General features: G+C 33.7%; 1 protein-coding gene across 1 annotated transcript; it reads left to right on the plus strand.

Annotated features, from left to right (window-relative positions):
- Nucleotides 1-2,099: 2,099 nt before the first annotated feature.
- LOC132060245 (small ribosomal subunit protein eS27y) lies at nucleotides 2,100-5,614 on the plus strand. Its single transcript, XM_059453182.1, has 4 exons — nucleotides 2,100-2,248; nucleotides 3,930-4,031; nucleotides 4,124-4,152; nucleotides 5,273-5,614. Exons 1-4 carry the CDS (start codon nucleotides 2,246-2,248, stop codon nucleotides 5,397-5,399), a joined length of 261 nt encoding a protein of 86 aa, XP_059309165.1. The 5' UTR covers nucleotides 2,100-2,245; the 3' UTR covers nucleotides 5,400-5,614.
- Nucleotides 5,615-24,687: the final 19,073 nt, after the last annotated feature.

Raw genomic sequence — 24,687 nt, forward strand, 5'->3', positions numbered from 1 at the left:
AAGCTCCGTAAATCAATTTCAATAACCCTTTGATAGGCAAATCACTTATACATATATATAATATTATACATATAAGGTTCCACGAGGGCTTGTCCCTCACGCACATGAAACCTTGCAAAGAAAGCATTTCCTTTAAAGGTGGAAAACTATGTTTGAAAAAGAGACATACCTCAATCCCGCTAAAATGGTCCCAACAGAACTTCCACGGTTCAACAATCACTCTACAATAGGTTATTAATAACAAAGCTTAGAACTTTAACTAATTCTAGGGATTTCTAACCTTATTCGAAAAACTATGGCTTTTCTAGCCTTAAAACTTGTTCTTGAATCCTCATGTGAATCATTAGTGAATTCTAATCTTCTAGTATGCTCTACACTAGTACAAAACTCATTAATAATCCCAAAAAATCAGAAATCTTACCATTTAGACAAAATTCCACACATGCCCCATTCTTCTCTTTTCTTGAGTTTTCAAGAATCTAGGGTTTGGGATGATGAACTAGTGTCAATTTAATGTTAGAATGATGAAGTAATTATGGTAATTGATCAAGAACTTACCTTAGATGTTTTGGGGAAGTTTAGGGTTGTTTCCTCTCAAAAGGTTGGCCAAATCAAAGTGGGAATGAATTATGAAGTGAGAAACTTATAAAATTCGGAATCAGAAAAATAATGGGCAGCAGCAACCTTGCGTCGTGGACCCATCATGGATCAGACCACCTGCGGCACCCCTGCCACGCAGTGGTGCCACACAAGGCAATATTTTGGTCAGGACCACGTTCTGATCGTGGCACCCTTGTGATGCGACTCCCAACCGTTTCTCAGTAAAACGGTCATAACTTTTTGTATATAGCTCCGTTGGAGTTGAGCGACCTACCGTTGGAAAGGTATTTCAAAGACCTACAACTTTCATGTTTTGAGTTTTCTCAAATTTCCAACGCAAATACCTGAAAACTGAATATAACTGAAAATTGTCTCATACTTAGATGAATTTCAGGATTTCTAACGAACTTCCTTATCTCGTTTGACCCCGAAAAGATCATTTAACACATGTACCCATCCCGAAGGCATCCATATAGCTAAGATGACATCTACCCCAATTATTTCACTTTCATACCTAACTCGGATTTATGGGAAGTTACAAAATTAAAACTGACGAAAATATAAACCCAGCCATATATAAAACGTATGAGTTACAGAGGAAAAATTCTTATAATTAACATGTCAACTGTCTTGGGCTCGAATTAGGTTTTCCACACCTTAATTATACACCTAAATGAAAAAGATAGTAGAATGACACTTTACAGAAACAAAAACAGTAGGAGTAGCTTTTAGAAAGGAAGGAAAAATGCAGACCTGGAACTAAGAATTACCAAGGGAAATAAGAAACCAGCAGCCCTTGAAATGACTCATTCTTCTATTATCGATAAAGAAGTAAGTAACCACGGCTTGAAACTTTCAAGCTTCTTCCAGAAATTTTGTAATAGGCAACAATGGGTTCCTATTTTAGGAGAAGAGGCAATAGTGATTTCCTAATAATGCAATTATGTTCTCTTCATTTAATAATGTAATTATTAGCCACTTTTAGATTTTAAAAAAATAGAAAAATTAGGAGAAAAAGACAAAAAAACCACACAAAAAATAAAATAAATAGCAATGCTGTTATAGACAGGTGCCACATTCCACATCGCCTTATATATGCTTAGCTTTATATTATATATAGATTTCTCATTCTAATGTTTCCGACTTAATAAAAAGTGGTGTATGAGTGTGTGGCAATTTTTAGTGGCATAATTGTAGCTTTGGGGCAATTACTACCTAGATAGTTTTTTAATATACATAAATAGACTTATACAATTTTAAACTAGTAAACTTTCTATTTTAATACAGTTCAGATTCACCATTTGAATTCACACTAAAATTAAGTTATTTGACTTTTTCTTTATGGGGTAAAAAAAGAAAAAAAAAAGAAAAAAGGGAAGTTCTGGAATTGTTGAGAGGAAACTGGAAAGTAAAGAATACAGTAAGTCGGCGAATGGACAAACTTTACTTTAATAAACTCTAGAGCCCATAAACAGACGGCCCAGATTAACAATAGAGAAATCAACGGCCCATAACTTTCATCACACCCTATATATTTCACAAAACCCTAATCCACACACCTCTCACACCATCTCCATTTTTGCAGCTAGTGGCGCAACAAGCCCTCTCACTTCTCTTTCTAGGGTTTTTGTTTCATTTAGCGAAAATGGTGAGTTATCATCTCAATCTATAATTATTTGCATCTATATTCGCATTTATATATGATTTTCTTAACAATAAACAGTAAACAACGCATTAATCGCTTAATATGTGTGTTATTTTGAATTTTTTGTAGGTTGTTCCAAATGATTTCGAATTATTTGCCTATACTTAACAATAAACCGAGCACTGATCACTTAATATTTGTGTTAAACTGTTAATTCGAAATTTTGTAAGTTATATCAAATGATTTCGAATTATTTGCCTACATATTCACATTCATATGCTAGTTTTTCAACAATAATCAATAAATGACGCATTAATCGCGTAATATGTGTGTTAATTTGAATATTTGTAGGTTCTACCAAATGATTTGGAATTAATTGCTATGTATTCTCATTCATATATGATTTTTTCTCAATAATCAATAAACCACACATTAATCGCGTAATATGTGTGTTAATTTGAATATTTGTAGGTTCTACCAAATGATTTGGAATTAATTGCTATGTATTCGCATTCATATATGATTTTTTCCCCCTCAATAATCAATAAACCACACATTAATCGCGTAATATGTTTGTTATGTTGAATATTTGTAGGTTCTACCAAATGATTTTGAATTAATTGCTATGAATGATATATGATTTTTTTTCTCTCAACAATCAATAAACCTCACATTAATCGCGTAATATGTTTGTTAAGTTGAATATTTGTAGGTTCTGCCAAATGATTTTGAATTAATTGCTATGTATTCGCATTCATATGTGATTTTTTTCCTCAATAATCAATAAACCACACATTAATCGCGTAATATGTTTGTTAAGTTGAATATTTGTAGGTTCTACCAAATGATTTTGAATTAATTGCTATGAATGATATATGATTTTTTTTCTCTCAACAATCAATAAACCTCACATTAATCGCGTAATATGTTTGTTAAGTTGAATATTTGTAGGTTCTGCCAAATGATTTTGAATTAATTGCTATGTATTCGCATTCATATGTGATTTTTTTCCTCAATAATCAATAAACCACACATTAATCGCGTAATATGTTTGTTAAGTTGAATATTTGTAGGTTCTACCAAATGATTTTGAATTAATTGCTATGTATTCGCATTCATATATGATTTTTTTTCCTCAATAATCAATAAACCACACATTAATCGTGTAATATGTTTGTTAAGTTGAATATTTGTAGGTTCTACCAAATGATTTTGAATTAATTGCTATGAATGATATATGATTTTTTTTCTCTCAACAATCAATAAACCTCACATTAATCGCGTAATATGTTTGTTAAGTTGAATATTTGTAGGTTCTACTAAATGATTTTGAATTAATTGCTATGTATTCGCATTCATATATGATTTTTTCCCCTCAATAATCAATAAACCACACATTAATCGCGTAATATGTTTGTTAAGTTGAATATTTGTAGGTTCTACTAAATGATTTTGAATTAATTGCTATGTATTCACATTCATATATGATTTTTTTTCTCTCAATAATCAATAAACCTCACATTAATCGCGTAATACGTGTGTTAATTTGAATATTTGTAGGTTCTTCCAGATGATTTCGAATTATTTGCATTTATATTCACATTCATACATGTTTATATCAACAACCAACAATAATTAAAGCATTAATTGCTTAGTATGTGTACTAATTTGAAATTTTTTGTAGGTTCTTCCAAATGATGTTGATTTGTTGAACCCACCAGTAGAGCTTGAAAAGAAGAAGCACAAGCTTAAACGTCTTGTACAATCTCCTAACTCTTTCTTTATGGTATGTTTTTTTTAATGTGGAAATGAGTTTCATGTTTGTGTTATTTTTTTTGGATTTTGAGGTTTATGTTTGATTTGGTTATTTTTTTGTAGGATGTTAAGTGCCAAGGCTGCTTTAACATGTAAGATCTTCATCCTTTGGTTTAATATTTTGTTGAAATTTTTTTAGCTGAGTACTTGGTCAATTTCAGTTTATTTGACACTATTACCGTTTGGGGATTCAAATAGGTTTTGATTTTGAATTATTATCTTGTGTGACATAGTATGGTTTATTCCTAAAAGCTTGAAGAATCTATGTCTGAATTGACACTGAAAATTAAGTAGTATCCATGTTTGAATTCATGATATAAATCAAGTGGCTTGACCCTATCGCTTACTCTGAATCTCTCCACATAAAATGGAACCAACTGATGTGATGTATAGTAGTAGTAGTATTTTTGTTCCAAAAAACTTGGAGAATTTGTGTTTGAATTGACCTTAGGACCTGTGCCTTAATTCATGGTTAAGGCATTAGACATAGATTGACGCGATAACTTGGCCTTAACTAGAACAATTAAACACTCCAACTTTGAGAATGCACATCTAGACACCTCAACTTGTCCCCACTGTATCTCATGTACACCCGATGCTGATGTGGCAGATTAATTTTGGAGGTGTTTAGATGATCATTTTGTAAGTTGGAGTGTTCAACCGACACCGTGGAAACAAGTCGAGGTGTCTAGATGATCATTTTGTAAGCTGGAATGTTCAACTTACAGTACAACCAAGTGTCTGTCTATGTATTCTGCCAATAAAAATCACGTAGTTGTACCCTTGTATGATCATCTTACTCTGAATCCGTCCACATAAAATGGAACTGACTCTTGTGGCTTATAGTACTGCTGTTACAAAAAAACATGGTGAATCTCTCTGAATTCAGACGGAAAATTAAGTAGGATCTATGCTTGAATTCATCATAAAAATCGAGTAGCTTGATTCATCTATGGTCCTCTTACTCAGAATGCCTTAAAATGGAACCCAACTGTTGTGACTTTAGAGTACTTCTGTTACCAAAAAACTTGGACAATTCCTCTGAATTCCCACTGTAATTGGGTCTATGCCTGAATTCACTACAAAAGTTTAGTAGTTTGACCCTTGTATGCTCCTCCTACCCCGAATCCCAGCCACATAAAATTGTTCAATTACATGTAACAGCGAGTATTACGAGTTGACTGTTTCTGATCTTACATTTAAAACTTGCAGAACAACTGTGTTCAGCCATTCTCAGACTGTGGTCGTCTGCGGAAACTGCCAGACTGTGTTGTGCCAGCCTACTGGTGGTCGTGCTAGACTTACCGAGGGTTGTTCTTTCAGGAGAAAGGGAGATTAGAGAAAATTGTAATCGCTTTAGATTGAACTGAACCTTAAAATGGGAATTTTGGTGCAGTACTCTATTTTCTTATTTAATATTTAGTCTTAATTAAGAACAAGTGTTTTTGAGTCTGCTATGACTTGATTATGTTTTGGTTAATTTTGTTACCCCTTTTTTTGGAATTGGATTGTACTATTATGTTATTTCTATAATGTGTTCGTTCCCTGAGGTTACTCATCTGTTCTTTTGCCAAGTTGTCATTGTATTCTTCCTGGCAACATTGTGTTGTGATTGTCTTTTTTTTGTTGAGCATGTATGAGTTATTTTAAACTAAATGTATCTGTTGGCCTATGAGGTTAACATGTGCCAGACCTTGTGCTAGTTCGCAGATCCTTTTATTCACACACCAGTTTAAGCTATTAGTTCCCAGAAAGCAGTCTTTTATGTCAGGCATAGTGTCTGTTGAGTATGCTCTTGCTTTCCTCTTTTACAAGGTATTCAGCTTAGTTAGGTTTCAATAGAAATGCTACGGTTGCAGTACTAAGGTGAAGTCCGATGTTTTTTCTTTCAAACCAAGTAGGACAATTGGACCAATTCTCATAGGGTGCTATTTGCGGTTGACTTATTTTACTCTAAGCTGTAGCAAGGTAGAAGCCCATGCGTTTTGATGAGACAAACCATTTTTGGCGGTAAGATTGGTCAACGTTGGCAGTTTGGTCTCTGTGATTGGAAATTAGTTGATACGACTGAATAAATCATTGAAGTGGCGGGTACTGGCTAGTAAGTACCCTCGAGTTCTGAGAGTGAAGTCGCTTTTGATCGGGGATGATCTACCCTTCAAAGTGTGGAATTGTGGTATTCGGCGCCTTTGATCGGGGATGATCTACCCTTCAAAGTGTGGAATTTTCGGCGCCTTTGATCGGGGATGATCTACCCTTCAAAGTGTGGAATTGTGGTATTCGGCAATATTCGGCACGGAGTTGTATTAATCAAGTTTCAATGTGTATACTTGACATCGGGTCTGAAAAAAATAAATCTTTCTATTATGTCACATTTAACAATAACTCCTACTTCACTGCCTTCCGGAATTGAGAGGGGAAGAGAAAGAAAAAGGCAGAACTTGTATGTACAAGAATGAGCATGTGTTGTTTGTGTCCATGTGTAGTTTTTTTTTTTTTTATAAAGCTAGGTCAGTCGTAATATGCTCAAGGTGGCCATAATTAGATTATTTACGTTCAAAATAGTTTTTCTACAACATATAAGGTGAAAAAAGATTAGATTTAAGGTTCCATGGTTTGAATTTAATTTGATTTGGTGGACGAACTTTACAATGTTGCCATCTAAAACACTTGGTTACGTTTCTTCAAGGTGGCCAGTGAGCTGCCTATGATTTTTAATTAGTTGTATTAATTAATTAGTCAAAAGAAGTGCTTGCCAATGTGTCCCTCTCACATGAAATGCAATTACAGTACCATGGGGTCGTTTGGTTTGCGACAATGTTATTGACTAATTAATGAAAGTCTATTTTCTTCCATTCAGATGGTAAGAGGGCAAGAAATCTCATTTCCTTCCAAATTTGAGGTAGTGTATAAGTTTATTTTCACTTTCAACCAAGCAAAGTGTAAACTTAATCCTGAGATATCAAACCTTATCACGTGAACCAAACGATCCCTAACAGTCTGTAAACCTAGCTCTCCTATGCCTCATTTATGATTTAAGCGATACTAGTACATATTGCAAGTACAAATGTTTTCATACACTATCAAAGAATCTTAATATGTCATGGTAAGTGATAATGTCTCATTTTTATCAATTTATCATTTTACCTAGCATATATAACCTAATTGTGTAAATACTACTAATTATTTATGGCCTGTTAGATTTCTTTTTTATAGAATTGTTGGGATCTCAAAGATCTTCTAAAGATCTACCTCGTGTCTGGTAGTGTATGGTTTTACTCTGCATTCCAATCCCTGTACTTTACGGGGTTTCATCTGGACCACTGAACTTGTTCAGAATAGGTATTTATAAAAATAAATCGAACACATATATTTATATATTTAAGAATTTAACTATACATATAGTTCGAGTTAAATTTAGATAATAAGTGCGGCAGCTGACTCACTGTGACAACGGTTAATCCGCATATTGTAGCGAGAGAATGCAAAAACACCGAAGGTATTTCTTCCACAGACAGGGGTAAGGACTATATTACAGCATAAGAGTCTTCTATTCTTCGAGCTCATTTAATTCCGATATTAAAGTATTTTTTTTAATACGGATAAAATATTTACAGTAACCAAAAAAAAAAAAAAATTGTCAACAGTTAAAATCAGAATTTGTCAAAAAAAAAAAAAAAAAGAGGGTGAGATTACAATTAAAGATAAATGATGGACTTGGTAGACATCCATCCACTTCAATATAAATTAAATTACAAGGTATGTATATAACTTACAAGGATGAAGAAATTGCTGCATTAATTAACAAAACCAAATTAAGAAGACAAACAAGCACAAGGAGAGATTAACAGGAGTAAGAAAGCACCTCCATCTTCAACTTATGAAACAGATTCAGTTTTTCTTTTTACCGTTTGGTAAAACTCACTAATTTGACTAATATGAATTCGTGTCGCATAAGGCCCATTACTGGGGAGCAAGCTCGCTGCCGAATACAGTGATACAATTTCTTTTTCTTTTTTACTACTTGGAGCAATAAAGGCTGAATTTCAGTGGATCATGTCAGTAATGTCACTCTGCCACTTATAAATTACAATACGTCTCACATATTTAAGCTGTCTGCAAAGGACAGCGATGTAAATGATGATAAAGAAAAAAACTGGAAGCCTTTTGTTGATTTTATGAGAACCAATAACCTACAGTAGTACTATTGCTGGATTCATCTTGCATGTTACTGTTGCTGCATTGCAGTGGCTGTAAACAATCATCAAAACCGAAATAGTTAAAACTCCCAGCTGTTGTACTACTTGTTGTAGTGTCAGTACCTCCTCCAACTTCTCCACATGTCATGCCATATTGATATTCACTGTTTGTACCAAAAGTACCCATTGACATATGATCTGTTAGTGGAAATTGAGTACCTTGATGATCAACTCCCTCACTGAAGTAGTAGCCGCTGCTTGTTATGTCCTCTGGCAATGGAGGCAATTCTGTTGATGTTGTATTACTACTATCGTACCTGTAGAGGTGGCAAATGGACAAATTTGATCATACTTGATGTCATAATAATAAACAAATGAATATGTCATTATAGGTGGGTCATGTAACGAGTCATAACCCAACGTGCCTGAGAAAGTGAGACCGAATGTATTACATGACTCCAATTCCCAAATTTGATTTTGTATGCTCGGGTTTGTAGTGCATTTTGATTCATCTAGTTAAACAATTTGTACCCAATAGTTTGATGTGTTGTTTCGAGTTCAATCCGTTATATCAATTCAACAAACAGATTATTACTACATCGTTCGTTTAAACTTTGATAGGATAGAGTTTTTTTATTCAGAACTTGAAGTACTAGATGAATTACCAAAAATATGGTTGATTTTGTCACCTCAACGTACCTGTAATTGTCTTCCATATGCACGTTGTAGTTGGGGTTATAGTACTGTTGCAACGTAAACGCTCCACCACCACCACCACCACCGTCGCCTCCAACATTATTCACGCTGCTGACGGAGGATTGACTGAAGTCCGTGTAGTTGACAGTAGGAGCAAGAATATTCTCCGTCTGACCAAAGACCAATAAATGTTGTTGTTGTGGTTGTTGTTGATGATGATGTTGTAATTGATGTTGATATTCCTCATCAGGGGAGACTAGACAAGTGACAGAATTGCCATGTGGCATGTCGGAGTAGACAAAGTTGGTCCGAATTGGTTTGTTAGATTTGTTGTTAGCCCGCATGGAACGTGCAGCTCTATCATAGGCCAATGCAGCTTCTTCAGCAGTGTCAAAAGTCCCGAGCCAATGCCTATTAGTGGAGACTTTTTAATTGTATTCGGATCTCTTATCTCAGCAGCATATCGTGGATCACCCCATGGCCTTTCTCCTTCTGAAAAATGCTCACTCCCAAATATCGAAAATTGCTCTAAATTGTTCCTGCTTTTTTTGTTTGCCATTTGTGCTCTTATTAGTTGATGAAAAAGTGGATGACCTGAAATATTTTAAATTAAATGTGTTATATATCAAAAAAAAAAATAAAATATAAGTTAAATAAACGTTCGACATTCTGCAGTAGTAAATGTTAAATTACATACTAACTATTAAACGGCACAAACATGTTATATATTCTTGGAAGAGATTTTCTTAAGAAAAAAACATAAAAACTAGAAGGAGGAATGAAACATATAGAGATGGCTAGAAAGGACAGATATACAAATTCTCTTATTAGTTTTGTTGCTTGTTAGTTTTTATGTTTTTTCTTAACTACTTGTTGTTTCCTTATGTACTTAGTTAGTATGTAATTTAACATTTACTACTCGATGTGTGACGTTTATTTTTCTTGATATATAACACATTTAACAGTGTGTTAAAATATTTACTTAATCATGCTTTAAAAATTAAAAAAATCAATAATTTTTTTTTATTAAAAAAAAACATATATATGATTTAAATTTAGAAAAAGTATTTATAAAATATAAATTGATCTTTTGGAATGAGTAGAACAATTTAGTCCACCCACTCAGTATTATAATAAGACATATAAAGTATAGTTGTAACACAAAATCTGTTTTTTCAATCATGTATCACTACGTCACTGTGGTTGTATGATTATCCTTATACAATATAATGTATAACGTGGATCAGTCCAATATAATTATAAATTGTATAACTTAGGACTTATACAATTTATATTAAATCATCAGTCACGACATACAATTAAATTTTTGGGTTTTTCTTAAATCTTATGTTTTGTCTCACACCCTATATAAATTTTTATTTTAAAATATTTTTATACCCTTTTGAGTTCAGTTTCTTTCGTATTCGGATCTCTTATCTCAGCAGCATATCGACCCCATGGCCTTCGCCTCACTCCCAAATATCGAAAATTGCTCTGTTGTTCCCCTGCTTTTTGTTTGCCATTTGTGCTCTTATTAGTTGATGAAGAAGTGGATGACCTGATGAAATCCATTCTCAAAAAATTAAATTCTGGATTCGCTTCTGTCAGTTGTTTGTCAGAAAAAACAGAGATTTTCTGACCAGAAACAGAGATAGGGACAGATATACAAATTCTCTTATTTAGTAGTACTGAGTACTGATGATTGAGATGTCTTTATTTTTCTTGAATGAACAGTGGCTGTTCCATACAAATATATATAGATTGAAAAGTCATAAAATGATCTTTATTATTTTAAACTATCTAAGTGTAGCGGTAGAAATCTGTCAATCATGTATCATGATTACCTCAAGTGATGTTGCAAGTCTTAGGACTTGCTGATGTTAATCATTTTATGGGCTTAAATCTTATGTGTTAGCTCCACTATCTTTTTTATTTTAATAATTCAGTATCCATAATTCATCCAACTAATTTCGACTCGCGCTACGTCGTATTTGCTAAAGGAAAATGCGCTCTCTACTATTCTTTATTTTCACTACTCAAACACGGGATCTCTGCTTAAAAGTGGATGGATCCACCCTTGGAACAAACATTTATAGTGATTAAAATGAAAATTCATTTTGTGATCGAAGTCGTTTATATAAGGTCAAAATCTCTTTGGCTTCTTCGTGTATTTACTTCTTTATATTTTCAATTTCCTACTATTATATAAATATCAAAATCTAACCGAGCTCAAAATGATTGGAACGTGTTCGGAAAAGTCTAAATTTGATTATAAAAAATAGATTAACCAAAAAATTAGTATGATAGTAATTTTTTTTTTTTTTAAATCGTCGACCGAACCGAAACGAACCATCCGCTACCAACTAAATAGGACAGTCTTTCCAGCAAAATTAAGTACAATGATATTCATCTTCCCATAAATTAGGTTGGGCCCTCGAAATATTTCTTCCTAAATCCAAATGGGTTCCACAAGCCTTGCCTTAAGTACTCATTTGATCATCATGCTAATTATCATATATATCATACTCTTAATACAAGGACTATGATTGTATATTACCTCTACATCATTATAATCATGTGCATTCTCGTGGTCAATGCATGTCATGCCAACAAATAATTGCCATTCACCTAGCACCGCTCCTCCCAAGAAAAGGAATATTAGAACAAGTTGAAATAAAGGGCTCAAAATAATCAATAAGAAATTTCTTTAATAATCCAAACTTTTCTTAATACACTAAGTGGCCTTAAAGTCATCAACTCAAACCTTCTTCCATTACCAAAAGATACAAAACAACATAAGAATTAATTCAATCAAGACACACTATGTGATTTCTTCTTATTTATCTAAGTTTTGATGGGTAATATTATTTACGGCAAAGGGTCATATATACCCCTATACTCCTTCAAATAAATTGTCTGGATCCCCCGTTTCACTTTTCGCCTTTATATACCCTCGCCGTTAACGAAAGGGTCATATATACCCCCGACGTTAACGACCCATTTAACGGTGACACGTGTCACAATCTGAACGGCCCACCCCTTTTAAGTTTTTATTTAATTAAATATTAGACCTAGCCATTATCTTTTTTTAACCCAAACCCGCCCCATTACCCGACCCATGACCCCCAATTCTAATACCGAATGAAGTAGGAGTAACTTTCTTCTTCACCAACATATTTCTCCATTGACATAAGCTTCAACAATGTCCAATTAAGCTCAATGTCCAATTAAATTTTGAAAGATGAGCTTTAAGTTAAACTTACTCTTCTTTCTCATTTCTCTATTTGCCGTCTCTCACTCTAATCTTTATGTTGATTTTCCCTTTTTTCCCCATCTCCCTCCTGCAAAAAGCTTCCAATATCTTCTCCGTCTCTTTAAAAATTACATTTTTTTTTACTCAACGATCATTGTATCTAATTCCTTGGTGCATTAATTTGTAAATGGGTCCTCCATAAATTATGGAGAATTGTGAATGGGTTACTTAAAGAGGGCATAAAATGTTTTGGGGTGGAGGATTAAGTTTTGGGTGGGTTTTAAAACGGGTTTAGGGGCGGGTTATAAAATGTTTTTTGGTTGGGTAGTGGATTAAAAAAAAGGGAAAAGAAAAATGTTGTGGGCCGTTCAGATTGTGACACGTGTCACCGTTAAACTGGCCGTTAACGTCGGGGGTATATATGACCCTTTCGTTAACGGCGAGGGTATATAAAGGCGAAAAGTGAAACGGGGGATCCGGACAACTAATTTGAGGGAGTACAGGGGTATATATGACCCTTTGCCGTATTATTTAACACTTATATTGGTAGAATGTAGTAGGCATTACGTGATGGTGAAATAGTCAAAATATGCACAAATTAGGCCGGACAACACCGTCATAAAAAGTTTTAGAATTAATCAAGTCAAATGATTTTCATTTAGTCATAGCAAATCACACCATTAAAGCGATAGAACTAATTTTATGAGCCTGCTTTAATCATTTCATAGAAAAAATAGGAGATAATAGTCAAAATACCCCCCAACGTTTGATCAAAATGCCAACTACACACCTAACCTTTGCGTTGGACCTATTACCCCCCTGGAAATTTTTTTTCAGTATTAAAATGCCCCTTTTTTGCTGATGTGGCAGTCCAATATGCCAACCCTCAATTATTAAATGGCGCTTGTCCACACGCGCCTGGCCCACGTGTCACATATTTAATTTCACCCCATTTTTTGACCCGGAACCCGACCCGTAACCCTAAATTAAATCAGCCCCAATTCTCTTATTCACAAAAACCTAGCAGCCATCCCAAATTTCACGATAAACACCATTTTCAACCCCAATCTTTGTTTTCATTTTATCACGTACATATTTTCGTTGCTGTTCTCGTTGCTGTTCATTGTTGTTCATCTAGGAAAGGTTAGTTTCCTTACATTTTTTTTCTTTCAAAAAATGATACTAGGATTTTGTGCATATTGTTTGAAATCTGGACTATAAAGAACAAATTTTCATAGTTCCCTAACTGTAATCAGCACATTTATTATCATATTGTGCATATTGTTTGATTTTTTTTTTCAAAAAACGATGTAGTCTAGGGTTTTCAGTTACTGTGCATATTATTATCATTTTTTTTATTCCGTTTGACATTAAGTTGAATTACTTGGTATTCTTTGTTTTTTTATTTTGTATTTAGGTAGTACATGGTCGATTTTGGGTATGTAACCTTAAGATGGTACCATGAAGGTGTGTTACACTTAAATAATGGGGAGCCAATATATGAAGGTGGGAAGTTACTGATATATTCAATGTCGATGTTGATATGTTGTCTTTTTTTGAGTTGAGAGACTTTATTAAAGAATTAGGATACACAACTACTTGCACATTCAGTATTAAGCCACCTCATTATGGCATTTTGGTAGATGTTGATAGTGATGAGGTTATTTTAAATATGACTGTGGGTTTGAATGATGGTGACACTGTAGAGGTTTTTGTCAAGCACATGGTTGATGAAGCAGTTGTTGACCCACCTTTATTAGAATATGTTAGTCGTGAGGATAGGGAGGAATCTTGTTCCCTTTTAATAAAGGGGTCATGACATAGGGGTCGATGAAAGATGTAGTAATGAAAGAGTTGTTGAGGAGCCCTTAAATTGTCCTAATGCACCTTTGTCCTTTTCTACTCAAACTTGTGAAAAAATACCTCCTCCTACCTCCTATACACCGTCGCTATCGTCGAAAACACACCACCCCATTTTTCTTTTACTTCAAATTTTTCTCTGTCCGGAAAAATACCTCCTACCTATCCTACACCGCCGTTGCTCCCGAAGAAACAACACCCCATTCCTCTTTTCCTTGTGCTGATACTACCGCTCGAAAATACGACAGACCTTCCTCTTCTACACCCGCTGCTCATGAAGATCAAGACGTAGGTCCGCCGGGATCCGATTCCTTAGATGAGGGTTCGATTTCTCAACCGATGATAGTGAACAATGTAGATGACATAGAAGGGGAAGGTGAGGATGAATATGCAAGTGATGAGGCCGACGAGGTAAGAGAGTTGAGGTCGAAAGGAGGATTGAATTTCGTATGGAGAAAAAGAAGCTGAGAGGGCAAAACCTAACAGTGAAGAGGTTCCAAAGAGTCAAGGCGGATCTAGGATTCGATGAAACTACAATAGGTAAGGTTAGTCTTGAGGGTAGGTTAGAGGTGATGAACCTTACATTGATAGTTCCGTTGATGATAGCTTTTGAAATAGATGAGGATGAGGTTGGGATGATGAAGAGGACATTGAATCTGTTGGGTAAATGCGCAAGAAGACAAAGGTTTACAAAGAAGGAAGAATGAAGAACAAAATCATTCATGACCCCACCGCCAAGAAAGTTGTATGGCAGTTGGGTATGGTCTTTAAAGATGGTGATGAGTTTAGGAGAGCAGTAACAAAATATGCTGTTAAGAAAAGGATTAAAGTAGAAAAGTGGGTGAATGAGCCTACAAGGGTTAGGGTGAGGTGCAAGGATGGTTGTCCATGGTTATTGTATGATAGGCTTGATAAAACCACAGATGATTTCCAAATTAAAACTTACATTCCAAAGCATACTTGCCTCCAAACTAGCAGAAACTACTTAGTGTAATGCCAAGTTTATTGTCGAGACTTATAAAAAGAGAATAACTGAGTAGCCAAACATTAAAGTTGTTCAGTTGCAAAAGCTAACTAGGACAAAGTTTTATCTTCATGTTGGTAAGACCACAGTTAGAAGAGCAAGAGCAAAAGTACTGAAAGAAATCATGGGAGATCACATTCAGGAGTTTGGAAAAATCCTTGACTACAGGGATGAATTGTTAAGGACTAATCCTGGTTCCACTTGTGTAGTTAAACTTGCTGAACCAAATGCTGATAGTAGGCCTTTTTTTTCAGAGCTTTTATATCTGTTTTGATGCTTTGAAGAAAGGTGACCAGATCAGTAGTTACCACTGGTGACATTGGCTACAAGCCAAGTGCAAATAGTAAGCTGAAATGGAGAGGCAATGAAGCAATCACAACCAGGAAACTACAAGAGATACGGAGAAAATGACAAAAGGTAGAGGTAAATCGCCAAGAAAGCACTGTTCACGGTCAAATGACCATGGAAAATATAATTATGATGAAAATGTCCTCAGCTTCTTAAATGTACACATTTATGGATTGACATTTTAGTATTTTGTCTTGTTCGTTTAATCAAAACAACATTTTAGTATTTTGTCTTGTTCTTTAATCAAAACATAGTATTTTGTTTAACGTGTTCCAATTCCATTTCGGTTGACATAGGCATTAAACGTGTACAAATTCAAAGAAAGGGCATGACTTTAATATGGTCAACAAAGACGATTAAAGGCACTAAATACGACATGGTCAAGGACCATTAAATGGCACTAAATCCAACATGGTCAAGGACCATTAAATGGCCTAATAATTCGGTTGAAACCATCTATATAACACAACATACACACACACACCATATCACACATTCACCACACTAAACTACAACAACAACATCAATGTGCAACCAGTAGCAAGCACAACAAACACAACAACTAGTGCACCAGCAGCAGAGCACAACAAACACAACAACATATAACATCTACATCATACCAAAAGAAGATGCTAGCTTTCTTTGTGAAAAAGTTAACCCGTTCTTACGTGCAAACCGATGATTTTGTAAGTTTTTTTATATTTGTTATTATTATTTGATTTACGTGAAAACCGACGATGTAAACTTTCTTTTTTGTTTATTGAAGATACTTCCACATGAACATCATGACATTTTTCCAACGACAACAACGCATGCCGTGTTAAAGTATCAAGATGACACCGTTCACAAGATGACGTTCAGAATTGGAAAAAAAGCTCGTTTATGCCAAGGGTGGAAGGCATTTATAGATTCAAAAGGTTTGAAAGAGGGAGACACACTAGAGATTTGGGTGTGTAAATGTGAGTGTGGAGATGGCATAGGATTTCATGTATTTAAAAAAGAGATAGAGATCATAAATATTGATTAGTAGATCTCTATTATTCAATTGTCTATGTTTAACATCTCCATGTATGCTACTATTTTGATTAAGACAATGATTAATGTTATGTGGATGTGATTTTGATTTTAATTTCGGATAAACACTTCAAAACACCTTAACATCAAACTTCTTCATTCATACATGATAAAATAGATGTATATGTTAGAAAATTTGCCATAACAAAAGGCAAACAAAACATAACATAGCCGAGACACTACCACCACTACCACTATCTATGGCAATTTGATTTTTCCATTGTTTGAATTGCCACTACGGAATACAAAACTTATGAACACAATAACAACACAAACAACAAAACAAAAAATGAAATTCCTATGGAACCTACCCCTTTAGTCTTCCTTGTGTCTTCTTTTTTTGGTCCATCAACCTCGACCAAACCCATGTCAACACTAACCGAATTATTATCGTTAGTAGTGATCTCATCCAATTCCATCTTCAAACTCCGATATTGCACCAATTCCTTCTCTAAATCTCTAATTTTGTTAACCAATTTTGGGAGGATAAATTTTGATCTTGGATCAACTTCATCTCTCGTCCTCCAAAAAAAAACTTGCATTTTTGAGCACGAAAAATAGCAAAACAGAGCATAATTTTACAAATTTAATTTTTCAATAAATCAAAAAATGGGAGCAAGTCCATACACCATAATAGGGACAAGACCAGTATCTTCTTCCAGGGTTGTTTTTAGACCAAGAAGTTTGCATTTGCAACAAATTCCCGTGTTGACATTGGACCACGGTTCTAAGCATAGGATCACTCTCATCCATACACAATCGACCAAGGTCAATTTTTTTCCATAACAAACCCTAAGAAATGAAAAATGACTAAATATGAGCAAGAATCACTCAAGAAATTTAAAACAATAAATTTCACATGAACGAAAATTTAAAGAGAAATAAATGAGAAATAAACCCTAGCTAACGAACCTCTTTCCAACGATTGGAGCGATTAAGGTGTTGATTTTTGGAGGTATAACGATTGGAGTGGTTGAAGTTATGGAGTCACATTTTTTTTTTGACAAAAAAATGGAGATGGGTATTAAATGGGGTGAAGAAGAAGATGAAGTAGCCGTTTGGGTGTAAAAATGGAGGAGTTCAAATTAATCTACATGGCATCTACGTGGCGGTCAGGTTGGCGCTCCAAAACACGTCGGATGCTCTTTTTTAAAGAGCTATAACGCGCCACCGAGCGGTGTATTCACGCTCTTGTCCACATCGACAAAAAAGGGCATTTTTAATACCGAAAAAAAATTTCCAGGGGGATAATAGGTCCAACGCAAAGGTTAGGTGTGTAGTTGGCATTTTGGTCAAACGTTGGGGGGTATTTTGACTATTATCTCAAAAAATAGTGTTCAGTGGTCATTTTCCAGCCATGTTTTTTTTTTTAATAAAAAAATAGTCACTATCTTGGAGTTTCAAATTAATAGGTAAAACTCCGTAATAACGTCCTAAAATTTTAGTCGTGATATTTGAATTCATAACAATAATTATTTTTCGACTACACTAGCTAAAAAGTGGATACCTGTGAACTTTACCCCATTTTATGCATCTTGAGGTTTATAGCCAGGGGCTAACTTACTCCTTTCCATTGAAAGCAACCATAGAATATTTTAAGAAAATTCTAGAAGAGTTGTCCTTTCTTTTATTCTCCTGATTTTCAAAGATAGGGTCAAATAACTTAGTACTAAGGATTGAGTCATGTTGGAATAACATGCACAGGAGATTAACATATAGTTTTTCCACATGATGCACAAATCAAGCAACCTATCAAGAACATGATTAACTTATAATATGGCCACATAAAATGAAGTTTGAACATAAAGTTTCTAAATGTATAATCAAGAATCTTTGGTCTACATTAAAATAAATAACTCTAGTGATAGTTCATTTAATGAGTATATTTACTTATGATTTTGTGTGACATGTGAAAGTGATATAGCTCTTATTATTAAACTTGACCAGATACTATTAATCACATAAAGATCTTGAAAACCAAGGCCCACTCTCTCCATAGAATAAACAAGGAATCAATTTCTGAAATAATTAATTAAAAAATCATTTTAGAAAATCCAATTTGATATGGGAAATTCTAAGATAGCTGAATGCTCCACATGATTGCTAAAAAAGTGTATATACTTCAGTCATCATTTGAAATATAGAGCTTGATTAGCATGCAATCATTTAGCTCATTGGCTTAAATCTATCATACTTGCTCTATCTCTTATTTGATTTCACTAAACTTTTCCAGTATTCATGAATACACAAAGCAAAACAAATGTCCTGGATATGCAAGTCCTTTTTAATCTCTAATTCCCAACTATATGAAACTCTAGTCTTAGAAATATAAACAAGCAGCAGTATCTTACAACTTCACCAGCAAAATATTCATTGAATGGTTATTTCATCAAAGACTAATGGCATAATACATAAACATGCCCTCAAACTTGGTCTCAGCTGGCAAGTACGCTCTCCAACTTTGGGTGTGCACAAGTAGGCACCTCAACTTGTCTCTACTTTGTCAGTTGAACACTCCAACTTACAAAATGATCATCTGGACACCTCCAAAATCTATGTGCCACTTACAAAATGATCATCTGGACACCTCCAAAATCTATGTGTTATGTCAGCATTTGTGTTTACGTGTTCAATTCTATACAAGTTGAGGTGCCTACTTGAGCACACCCAAAATTAAAGGGCATACTTGTCAGCTAAAGCCAAATTTGAGGGTCTGTTTGTGTATTATGCCAAAACTAATAGAATTGAAAATCTCTTTCTATGAGCTGATAATCATTTCAAGAAACAAATCTCTGTTTGCTTTAAATGGAAAAGAATGAAAATGAGTAAGCTACCCTTTGGGTATTAAACCTCAAGATGCATAAAATGCTTAAAGCAGGCCCATAAAATTATTTCTATTTACTCAATGGCCAGTGATACCGTTACAAATACTTATTATTTTGCCAAATTTGCAGATATTGTACTACAGCTTTAATGGTTGTGCTTTGCTGTGACTGAATAAAAATTATTTGACATGATTAATTCTTAACTTTTTTTATAAGGATGATGTCCATGCTAATTTGTATGCATCTCGACTATAACGATCACTTGCTATCGCCCCAACATAGATGCTAAATAACTTTGGCCCCCAAGACTTAAGCAGGTAGAGTTTTTCCTGATTCCGAACAAGGCGTAATCCTCGAGCCGCAGGGCATAAACATATTGATATTTAATTTTTAGTGTCTTATAAAATAAATATTAAAAGAAGGATGATGATATAAAGAAATTTCTCATTGATTATATGAAGTTTATTTTTGGCAGAATACATAAATAGGCCCTCAAATTTGACCTCAGTTGGCAAGTATGCCCTCCTTTAGGTATGCATAAGTAGGCACCTTAACTTGTATAAAGTTGACTAAGTAAACACAAATGCCCACGTGGCACTAATGTGGCACTCTAATTGTTTTTCTTTTTTTTTTTTTTTTTTTTTTTTTTTTTTTTTTTTTCCGTTGGGATGGACGGTGGCAATTATTTGTTGGCATGGCATGCAAAGAACACGAGAATGCACATGATTATAATGATATAGTGGTAATATACAATCATAGTCCTTGTATAAGGAGGAGGTTAGATATGATAATTAGCATGCTGATCAAATAAGTATTTAACGCAAAGCATGTGGAACCCATTTGGATTTAGGAAGAAATATTTGGAGGGCCCAACCTAATTTATGGGGAGATGAATATTATTGTACTTAATTGGCTAAAAAGATTGTTCTATGTATAGTTATTAATATTATATTACTCTCCACACCTCCAAAAAATGATCACATTTATCAGATGGTGCAAGCAGTGGCGGATTAGGATTTTCACTCAGGGGGTTCAAAAAAACAACAAAAGCTAAATATAAAAAATAATGTTGTCAATGGGAATCAAACCTACAACGCAGTAACAATTTTGAACATCCTTGACCGCTTGAGCTGACCTTTTGCATTTATTCAGTGTATTCAAAAGTTAATATATGTACATAAACACAGAAAATCTACCCTATATATACACTAAATTTTTTTGCTGAGAGTGTCCGGGTGAACACCCTCGGCATGCTCTAAATCCACCCTTGGGTGCAAGTAGTATGCATTGACGATAAAGTGCGGAAGGTCGTGAGATGTTTTGGACATGTTCCATATCGATTTACAGATAAATCAGCTCCTAGGTGTGAAACTATGGTAAGTGAAGGTGTTAAAAGGGAAAAGGGTAGACTAGAGTCACATAAAGAGAAATTGTCTTAAATGACCTATAAATCCTTAGTATCACTACACACGTAGCTAATAATAGGACACAATGGAAGAAAACAAATCCATATATAAGTGATATAAAGTTGTTGAGAATATGTTTTAGATTTGTTAGAGTACTTCTAATATAAATTTTATTATTAGTATTTATATATGTATAGGTAACTTATTTTTTATTTTGATGTTATTTAGTATAATGATGATATGAAATGAGCTTAAATGAAAAAGTAAAAATTCATATAGCCGGCCTAACTTGTTTGGGACTGAGACGTAGTAGTTATTATTGTTGTTTTCACTTATTCGTAGGCAATTTAACCAATTCGGATTCACACGTTGAAAACAACAAAGGAGTATTAGTGCTCCCTACTTAGAAATGATTTCATTCACGTGGCTCGAACTCGATATTTTTACCATATATAAATATAATTCGTGCTAAGGTGAGCACGTTTCAACGAACTCTATATTAAAAAGATTCATCATATTATGATTATTTTACACTAGTCGTCAACCTATCCCGATTTCTCTTAGCTTGAAACGGATAATAGCATAATTTTACCAATTTCAACAAGTTATATGCTTTATTTTGGCTCTATCACTACCTGATCCATAATGTGATATTAACATTGGAGTAGGGCTGGGCATAAATACCGAAAATCGAAAACCAAAAAACCGGACCGAACCGAACCAAACTTCAAAAAATCGAAACCGAAAGAACCGAACCGAACTAGTTTGGTTCAGTATTTAGTGTCCACCTTCAAAAAACCGAAACCGAAATAACCGAACTGAAGTTTGATAAAACCGAACCGAAGAACCGAACGCCCACAGTAGTTTATTCTCTTCTTGACAAGTATATTCTCTCACATTTGGTAAGAGCTTGGAGAAATTAGGAGCTGTATTGATGTAAAGGATACTCGAACCAATTTTTTCTTAGTAGTTTTAATTATTTTGCCATTAGTTGGTAGGACCATATTCTGTGAAATCAACTTAAAATTGAGATACTCTTAGGTTGATTATAGTTTTTTACTCTTGCAAAGCGTAGTTATTCATTTTGTAATTGATTTCTTTATTTTCATTATTAATAAAAAAATTCGCTAAGCTCGCTGCTCAGTGGTATAATATTAGTTAACAAAAAAATTTCGAGTGGAGGTCTATCGGAATATTTCAACAAACCCGAACACTTTATGGTTTACATTTTCAGAAACTTCGGTGTTCGGTTTAAACCGAAATTTAATACATTATCCAAAAAATTAAAATAGTCTAGGCCCATTATGTTTAAGCCCAAAAAAATCCAATGGTAACAAGCCCTCTTTTGCTTTTGTATCCTTAACTTCCCACTTCAGTTGAGAAAATAAAATATCCTTAACACAGGAAGGTGACTAGGATGTGTCTTTAGGATTAACTAAATATTTTTATGCACCTTTAGGGGTCGTTTGGTTGCCGAAACGAGTTATGCAGGTATTAGTAATGCAACAATTAGTTATGAAGGGTTTGGTTATTCATTTACTAGTTCTCGAACACGTGCGTTGCAGGTGTATTCTATCCTAATTAGTATAAGCTTCTTAAAACAATAGAAATAATGTTAGAATAAGCGTGTGATGATTAGTTACACAAAGTCTGAAAGAGAAGAACGAATGTTGAGATTGATAAATGGCAAGTGTATACGATCGATATTTATTGTCATTGCAAAGCACAATCCAGAAGAAATGCTATTGAATGAAGTTGAAAGGATATCTCAAGAAAAAAAGCAACAATTCTTTAACAAATTTCTTTTCTATTACTTCTAGATAATGAAATCTTGAAATTGGACAGGGTAGTTTTTAAAAGTTTTTATCAATAGGATCGTTTGGCTTGATTGTCTTAGTTCTAGGTATAAATTTACAAAATTAAAAATTAAATTAGTCATACAGAAACTCCAAAATTAACAATGTATCTGTATATTGTGCCATCAACAGTAAACACCTTTGATAACTATAAAGCAATGAAATATTAAATCTGGTTAATCAGATCAGCTTGGTACGTTAGGTTATCGAAAAGAAAACTTTTCATAACTATCTAGCTAATAAAATAAGTGAATTTTTTCTCGTGTGATAATAAAATAGATTAACAATACACCTTGAAAAGATACTTTTTACCATCTTAATGTGTTTAAATTGTCGATAGAGATTAAAATACAATAGCTAAAATTAAGTATCTCACTAATTAGTTCCTATCAACTAGAATCACAAAATTCCCTAAAATTTCTTGGATTTTGTTCTCAACTTCTTCTTCCCCCAAGCAGTCTGTTCACTATTTTTCTGATCCTTCATTCTCTTTAATTTGTTGACTTTAGCTCAAAAGATTCTCCTCTCGTCATCGTATTCGTCTTAATTCCTAAACATAATGAAAACACATCAATTCTAATCCAATATAATGGGTTATATGTTATGTATAAAATACTATATTATTGTTATATATCAACTTTATTTATATAAAATATTGTTATGTATTAAGCAGACCAAATCAATCAATGCAAAAGATATGAATATTAAAAGAACGGAAAATGAATGAAGAAATTCTCGCATCTGCTCAATTTCAATGGAAAATCAAACAAAACAAATTGTGTAATAGAAAATATGAAGGTTAGCAATACAAGCAATGGACAAAAAGGAGCAAAAGAGAACGAAAAGTAAGTGTAAAATGAAGGGTAAGCAACTTAAAAGAAACTGATTAGAATGTGCTTAATTATAAAGGAAAGCTAAGTAAAGAAACCAGACTCTTTCACCAAAATAAGCTATTATTTTAGCCAATTCACTAAAATAATACATTTTTTTGAAAATTTACAGAACTAGAATAAACGTATTTCACAGTAACGTATTAGACATTATTTTATTCAAAAAATTCAACGGGCAAAAAAGTTAAAGGTTAACGGTGTTAAAGGGTAATTTTTACTGTGAGTAACGTTTTATGGTTAATACGTTACTGTGAGTAACGACTCTAAAGAATACAAAATCTAACATTGATTGATCTTAAAGTCGTAACTCAGAGTTACAACTTCAGGCTAAAAGTAACTGACAGTAACGTTTCTACAGAATCCAGGCACGAGCAGTTAAATCCTGTAAAGAATTCTTCAAATTACGAACCCTTCTGATTGATGTAATTATAAAACTTTACCGACAATATTGATTACCCTTAAAAAAAGGTATCGATTATCCTTACAAAAAGATACTGATTAGCCTTAAAAAATTGATTAGGATTAAAAAAAATATTGATTAGCCTTATAAAATAAAGTATGGATTAGCTAAATAAAGTAGCAGTTTTTCAATTTCAAAACAACAACAGCAGTGGGAAATTATATGAGCAGAAATTGGTTAATTCTCCCTTTCAACATTTTCTTATACATTTTAAAGTGCAAGACAGTTAAGACCCAAAAGAAATTAAAGATATAATGTTTTAAGTTTACAACAATAACTACTAGTAATTAATGCTTATATATCACAGTCTTTTCATGTATGAAAATTAAGAAGCAACCATCTTTCATATCTACTGCTTAACGAAAAATACTCCATCTTCTAGAAACAAAACAACAGCTAAATTTGGTCTCTCAATTCACTTCGTTGGAACTAAATTTGTATAAAGCAAAATGGCAGCTAAGAATGGTTTCCATCAAGTTGTAGACTAAGAGACCGTAGTGAATCATATATACTCCATAAGATAAAGCACTCAAATCAGCTAGGATAAAATAAAGAACTCAAATAAGTGGAACATTGAAACCATTAATTAACCATAAAACGTTACTCACAGTAACGAATTACCCTTTAACACCGTTAACCTTTAACTTTTTTGCCCGTTGAATTTTTTGAATAAAATAATGCATAATACGTTCTTGAATACGTTTATTCTACTAGTGTAAATTTTCAAAAGAATATA

The sequence above is a fragment of the Lycium ferocissimum genome, chromosome 6 (assembly GCF_029784015.1).
Source record: "Lycium ferocissimum isolate CSIRO_LF1 chromosome 6, AGI_CSIRO_Lferr_CH_V1, whole genome shotgun sequence".
NCBI lineage: Eukaryota > Viridiplantae > Streptophyta > Magnoliopsida > Solanales > Solanaceae > Lycium > Lycium ferocissimum.